At 36.1% G+C, this 7,141-nt stretch overlaps 1 protein-coding gene across 1 annotated transcript; it reads left to right on the plus strand.

Moving 5' to 3' along the window:
* The first annotated feature begins 5,656 nt into the window (after positions 1-5,656).
* Positions 5,657-6,739, plus strand: LOC136240697 (uncharacterized). Its single transcript, XM_066031723.1, has 3 exons — positions 5,657-5,740; positions 5,792-5,870; positions 6,178-6,739. Exons 1-3 carry the CDS (start codon positions 5,693-5,695, stop codon positions 6,609-6,611), a joined length of 561 nt encoding a protein of 186 aa, XP_065887795.1. The 5' UTR covers positions 5,657-5,692; the 3' UTR covers positions 6,612-6,739.
* The last annotated feature ends 402 nt before the right edge of the window (positions 6,740-7,141 follow it).

Below are 7,141 nucleotides of genomic sequence, written 5' to 3' on the forward strand. Positions count from 1 at the left end.
TTAAAAGAAGACTACAGCAATCCCTGGACTGTCATACAAATACTAGAATGTTAGAACTATTAACAACCCTGTATTCCATGCACACACAATTGTAGTGATATTGTTTTTCCAAAATGTGCAAGAAATGTCTAAAACATACATTTGAACGTGAGCACGTTTTCGAATCAAATCATGTGAAATATTAATCACCAAACACACTCAGCACATCCCACTTCAAGTACAACCACACCTAGTCTACGATGATAAAGTAGTTAGTACCTTCCAATGACAGTAAACAGGGCAGTCATTAGCTCATTATGACTATAGAGGGACAATTGGAAACCAAAACCTGGTCAGTGTTGGCTGGTAAATAATGGAAGTTAGTTCAAAAATAGACACAATGAAAGAATAAGATTAAGTAACCCACATTGATAGACTGAATTAGAAGCCAAGTAAACCAGAAAATAAAGTGTCTAGAAGATACCATACTGAATGATTGCCGTTATCACTTCACAACTTCCTAAACAACCCAGCTATGAATGGTGTGTGCTTGATTTAGTACATGTGTAAAGTAAAAATGCCTTTAAAAATAAAAGTATTGAATGGATACTACCCGTGACGTTCAGAATGGGTTCAAATTGCACCATTCTTGCAGTAGTGCTCAAAATAGACTATAACATCTTGATTATTAGAATCTTGATCTCTATTATCTGACTGTAATTCATCTATTAGTACACTTCATCAACCCAAAGTACGTCTTACTTATAGAAATGCAGCCTGGACAATATGTTTACACACAACTACTGTACATACACAGAAAGTATACATATAGTGAAGTCATGCTTTCTTTCAATGAAAACAGCCTATAGGAAAGGCTACCTTCCTGGTTATTTAGTACAGTATGTAAGTGACATTTAGTACAAGCCTTTTTACTTGGGTGTGGACAGACATGCAAACACAAAACACACACATGGTTAACAAAATGTCTGATTTAAGGACATAGACAAGCCAAAACTGCAGATACCAGCTGAAGTGCTAAGGTTGATAATACCCTGTACAAATTACACCCACTTTTATTTATTTATTTATTTATTTATTAATGCTTTACAGATCAAATAACACAAGTACAGAACATTAGACAAATCAAAAAGGGAAATTACATGATCTGAGGGTCAGCTAGCCACCAGTGCCAGCTGCCTTAAATTAATTAACTACTTAGCTACTTATTTACAACTAAACTTTACTTACGTACAGTACAACTACAAAATATTAAAGTTACATGAGTGGGGAAGCTTACTACAGTTCCTACAAGGACATAAAAAATGCAAAGTACAATTACTGTTAGTGTCAAAAGTATTTGTAAAATGATTCCATAAAAAAATAATAAGTTTATGTTTGATAGTAGGGAGGGAAAGGGATAAGTCAATGATAGGTAATGCATTCCACAATCTAGGGATTCTGTAAAAATATGAATTTGCTGTAATGACATTGTCAGAATTTCTGTGGCATAACTTGCTGCTGGATGATCTGGTACGACTGTTGTTGAAGCAAACATGGTCGGATATGTTGAAGCTACGAGTAGGGGAGTTCAAAGATTTTATTAGAAAAAGAACATCATGTAATTCTAACACATACATCAAAGGTAAAAGCTTCAGATGAAACAATCTTGTTTTGTAATCCATAGTATAGTTATTCAATATAAATTTAGTTGCACGGCGCTGGACTTGCTCTAACAACAAAATGTCCTTCATAAGATGGGGTCGCCATAAGGCAGAACAATATAAAAGCTTGGATCTCACTAGAGTCAGATATAGTGTTTTTCTAGCTTGAATAGAGAAGGTGTTCTTAAAAGTTCGGCGGAGTAGGCCAAAGGACTTATAAGCCTTAGCCACTGTAGAATCAATATGACTGGCCCAAGACAAATTTTTGGAGAAAACTATTCCGAGGTCACGATGTTCTGTGACATTAGATAGTTGAACACCATTAATGAAATAGTTTGTGTCGTGTAATGTGACCTTGAAATGTAAAACGACACACTTCTTAATACTGAAAGAGAGATCATTATCAAGACTCCATCCATATAGGGAGTTTAAATCATTCTGAAGTTGGTTGGAGTCAGTGATACAATGGATTGCCTTGAAGCATTTGAGGTCGTCAGCAAACTTAAAGATTGTGGAATTCTCAACTTTATCACACAGATCATTAACATATATTATGAACAGCAATGGTCCCAAGATGCTACCCTGAGGTACACCAGATTTAACAGGTAGAGAGCAAGATAAACTATTATTGACCAAAACACGTTGACTACGGTCAGACAAATAGGACCGTAGCCATGACCACACATCACCTGTGATGCCAACAGACCATAACTTCAACAACAGTTTAGTATGTGAAACACTGTCAAAAGCTTTGCTGAAGTCAAGGTAAATACTATCAGTTTGTTTCTTGTCAGAACATAGATCATCAAAATATAGTAACAACTGTTGCAAAGTAGATTTGTTTTTACAGAATCCAAATTGATGGCGTGATATGGAGTCTGAATAGAAATCAAGAAGTTTGTTATGTACTAGTCGTTCTAAAACTTTAGATACATTGCATAGTAATGAAATAGGCCGATAGTTTTTGACAGAAGATTTATCACCCGACTTATAAACAGGTATTATGTTGTGGCATTTCCAGTCACTGGGAATGACACCATTTGCCAAAGACAGAGAAAATAGATGATGTAGAGGTGCAGTCAATGAATCTGCACAGCTATTTAGGACTTTAGGTCCAATATTGTCTGGACCAACAGCTTTAGAAGTCTGTAAAGATCTTAACTCTTCAAATATGTCTTGGGAACTGAGAGTAATATCAGGAATAGTACTGGATGGAATGGACACCTCTTCTAAATTTGGTAAAGGGGTGGCAGCATCAGTAAAAACGGAGTAGAAATATTGGTTAAACAGTTCAGCCTTATCCTTATCTGACACAGCTTTTACAGAATCGTTGACTAAAATTGAGGGAAGGGATCCAAACTTAGTGATACTTTTGATATAATGAAAAAGTTTTGGGTTCTTAGATTGTGCGTAACTGTTAATCAGTTCTTTCTCATAAGTTTCCTTTGCATTATATAACTCTTGTTGGGTGAGCTCTTCAAGTTGGATCAAACGTTGTAGGGAGGCAAGAGTAAAATGACGACGTAATTTTTTACGAAGAGTACGGAGACATTTAAGATGATGTCTAATTGTTGGAGAAAACCAGTTGGGATACTGAGTGGGTTTTAGTTTGATTTTAGGAATGAACAAGTCCATGCCACTAAGTAATAGTTCCTTTAATATAGCCCAGGCACTGTTGACGTCAGTAGTATTGTAGTAAGCTGTTAAGTCACAAGTAGAAATGAACTGATTCAAACTGTTGTTGTCAAAACCTTCATAATTCTTGTCCCTATACAAACATCACCAACAAATTTTGACTTATCCACCCTCTATTGCAAATATCCTGTTCACTAATCTAATATCCTAAATCACTGTTCTGTATTTACAAATATTTTCATTGTTTAGAATTTCTCAGCAAAATGATGGGTTAACATTACAGGAAAATCTTGACATTACATTGGTGGGCATTCAAAGACAGAAAGCAAATCCATGTTCTGATTTCTTTTTTAGAAGTTGTGCACAGTTGGTCCCCTTCTACATGTACATTCGTTGGTTTAAGATTTCAGAGCTGCACTGAAATGTAAGAGTTGCCATGTTTACTTAGCGAAATAACTATACATTTTGTTTGTGATGTTAATTCATTTTGTAATTCATCAATGACTAATAGTTTTGTAATTCAATAATCGTTTATAGTTTTGTCAATTACCAATAAGTAAGAATTTCAGAGACAGGTTTCACTGTATGTACTAACCGATTCCTTACTATAGAAGTTACTAACAAAGAAATGTTTAACCACAACTGTACACACAGAAGTACATAAAGATTGACTGAAATTGAATGCCATTTAAACATACTGCTTATATTGTGCAAAACACGCAAGAAGTGTTTTCAATTACGTTGAGATACATATGAAACCACAAAGTCTAGTAACATCACATTCTGATGTGTAGTGTAAGAACTGAAGGTACAGTACTGTTGTTAAGATTGAAAGAACGTGAAAGTCTATTGTGTGGGTAGCAATACCAAGCTCACTCTTTTAATGACAAGTAGAAGGAATAATTAGGAATTTTAAGTTGGTTAAACTTATGGAATTGGTCTGAAGACAGTTTTGGGCTTGGCTGTGCCTAACCAATGCTGCCAAGCTGTCATGAAGGGAAATTGAGGCTGATTTTAGGGTAATATTTGGCTGGAAAGCCCAGTTCTTCATGGAGTCTACCAAGATGAGTTCTTTTGTAGCTTATGCTTCATCATGCATTTCTAGTAAGACTTGTTTTGGTGTGTTTACAAAACTGTGGTTAGTACCAAGAAATATGTGATGGTGCAATTACACATCACCGATAGAGTTACTTGAGTGGCTTCTCAAGGTCATTAGCTTTCTGCATATGGTGTAAACCATATGGGTGGAACCTTCACAAGTACTGTACGTATTGTTCTACCTGAGTGCTTATAGTAAATAACACCTGATTGCATGTAATCTGTTTAAATCAAGCAAGCATTGCTGTTAGGTTATACGTATGTCTCTGTGAAATACGTGTCACATCTCTTGTAACAGCCTCTATGAACTGTGTAGGTGGTTTGCCTCCAATGTCCATGATTAACAAATTACATTGTTATCCTGTGTACTAAATAAAACAATGTTATCTTAACATCGTAATGATCTATGCAATAATATAATCAACAACCTTAATCACATAATCAGTCTTTTTTCTGCGCAGACAGACTACTCTTACCAACCACAAATATTTAACCAGCTGAATAATGTACATACGTAACTCTGCCTGCATGTTCAGACTCTGGTCTCACTAAATGGGTTGGTGGTAAAACCCTGGTGTTAGTAACAATGGATGAGCATATATATTGAAACAGCAGCTTGGAATAATGACAATGTTGGAGCCAACCCAAGACCACAGATTATTCACTACTTCATTTATAAAGCTGGCAAAAGAAATGCATGTCATCTATAAAAGACTTGGCACCTTGCATCGTCAGTGAAAGAATTGGGACACAAAGGAGGACAAAGGTAAGTCCATGATGCACATATTATACATACTGCAGTCGGTGAAAAGGCATGTCTCAGGATGAAGCAACATCAAACAGTGAAAAAAAAATCTTGTGGCAAACATAACAACAATGTAATTCATTCAGCCTCATAAATATGTTGACCATAACTCAACTTATGTTTCTTGAAGATTGAAGATAGAGTGGTAGAACTGTAGATACAGTAAATGGATTAAAGTGCAAAGATCACATAATGGTGGGAAGTCAGAGCCTGTCCACTTTCTTGCTCTCAATATGGACTAGGGTCCCTACAATGTCTTTTGATGACTGTACTTTACCTCACAGCTAATGGGACTAACCCATAATGACAAATTCTTGGGAAGCATGTACTACTAAAGACAACACATCCACCCTTGTTTATTATTGATACCCACTAATCTATTAATACTGCCCACTAACAACATCAATTATGACGACAACAAAATACAATAAGCTATGACAGAGACCTAGTATAAAAGGGATACAGCTTGACCAGAAAGAGCATGTGAAGTCAGCATCTTAAGCAAGCAGAGAAAATGATGCTCTCAAATTTGCTGCTTACTGTGGCGTGCTGCATTTTTCTGGTAAGCAATAAGCAAATATTTAATATGAAAGGTTTTGGTTATCTTTGATAGGTTGGAAGTGCAAATGGAACAGTAGACCTCTTCTCTCGTAGAACCAGTTCCTCTGATGTCGGAGGAGCTTACAAGATAAGTTAGTACACAGTCTACATATGCATGTTAATAGCAGTACTATTTTTAGTATACGATATTTCTTTCGTGTTAGTTTTCTACCAGTTTTAAATTAAGCCTGCATATACCGGTGTGAACAGTTAGTTTAAATGGTTAAAAAGTTTCGGTCCTACGTATTATACTCAAACAACAAATATTAAAAACTTACATAGACAAATCTTGTTATCAAATTAGAAGTTAAAATACTCATGAAAAATATACCTTTAGTAACTACATCTACACATACTGTATATGACACTAGTATTAATATGATGCTCTTGTTTCTAAAGGTAATTCCAAAGCCACCAAAGAATACAAAGATTTAATCAGACCAAGGCGTTACCCCCACTGCACAAGTGGACCTTTCAGAAGAGATTACTACCAGAGTGGATACTTCTACTATCCACCAGTCAAGGTCTGGTTGTGTGATGATCTGTACTGTAAGCGTCCTGGCAAATGTGTACCCACCCGTATACGTCACTTCTATCGATGGGTTGTTGTGTACAAGTGCTCAAGCCGATATTGCTACTTTTATGGAATCCGGTACTTAAAATTCACCCATCACTTGAGCTGCAAATGTGCCGAGTGCACTAGTGATGCACATTGTCGTTGGCCTAAGAAGTGCAACAGATACACATGGACCTGTGAATGCCCTGCTACTGGATCATGCCATCGAGGCTACACATGGGATCGCTACAAGTGCAAGTGTGTGAAGAAGTACTGAAGGACCAAGGAAAACCGGATTGTCACATGAGTACACTAGAAACTTTAGAAATGTTACAAAAATGTTTTGTGTAATATCTGCATACACATTGTATTTACCACCATGCATTAAAAATTTATCAAAGAAAAGTTAAACGTAGGACTTTACGAATATCATGGGACAGCCCAACTAACACACCGAACACACTCAATACATCCCACTTCAAGAGTACGTACAACACACCTAGTCTATCATGATAAAGTAGTTAGTATCTTCCAATGACAGTAAACAGGACAGTTACTAGCTGTCCTGTTTATTGTCATTGGATTTCCAATGACATACTGACATGACATATTTCCAATGACATCCTTTACTGTCATAGGATTTCCACTGCAAAACAGGATGATTCCTCAGGTATTTTCATTGTTTCTGATGATTTTCACACAGACTGACCTTAAGATAAAATGAATAAGTGCTAATATATTATTAAACTCTGCATTGCTTTCAATATCAGTGCAGTTTTAACTATAAGTACCTAGAAAGTGGTTATA

This window comes from Dysidea avara, chromosome 12 (genome assembly GCF_963678975.1).
Source record: "Dysidea avara chromosome 12, odDysAvar1.4, whole genome shotgun sequence".
Lineage (NCBI taxonomy): Eukaryota > Metazoa > Porifera > Demospongiae > Dictyoceratida > Dysideidae > Dysidea > Dysidea avara.

Bases quoted from the DNA above. Each gene is read 5' to 3' on its own strand.
- LOC136240697 (XM_066031723.1), top strand. From the start codon at position 5,693: ATGATGCTCTCAAATTTGCTGCTTACTGTGGCGTGCTGCATTTTTCTG. The intron at 5,741-5,791 runs GTAAGCAATAAG...TATCTTTGATAG, and splicing joins TGGCGTGCTGCATTTTTCTG to GTTGGAAGTGCAAATGGAAC. The intron at 5,871-6,177 runs GTTAGTACACAG...TTGTTTCTAAAG, and splicing joins CGGAGGAGCTTACAAGATAA to GTAATTCCAAAGCCACCAAA.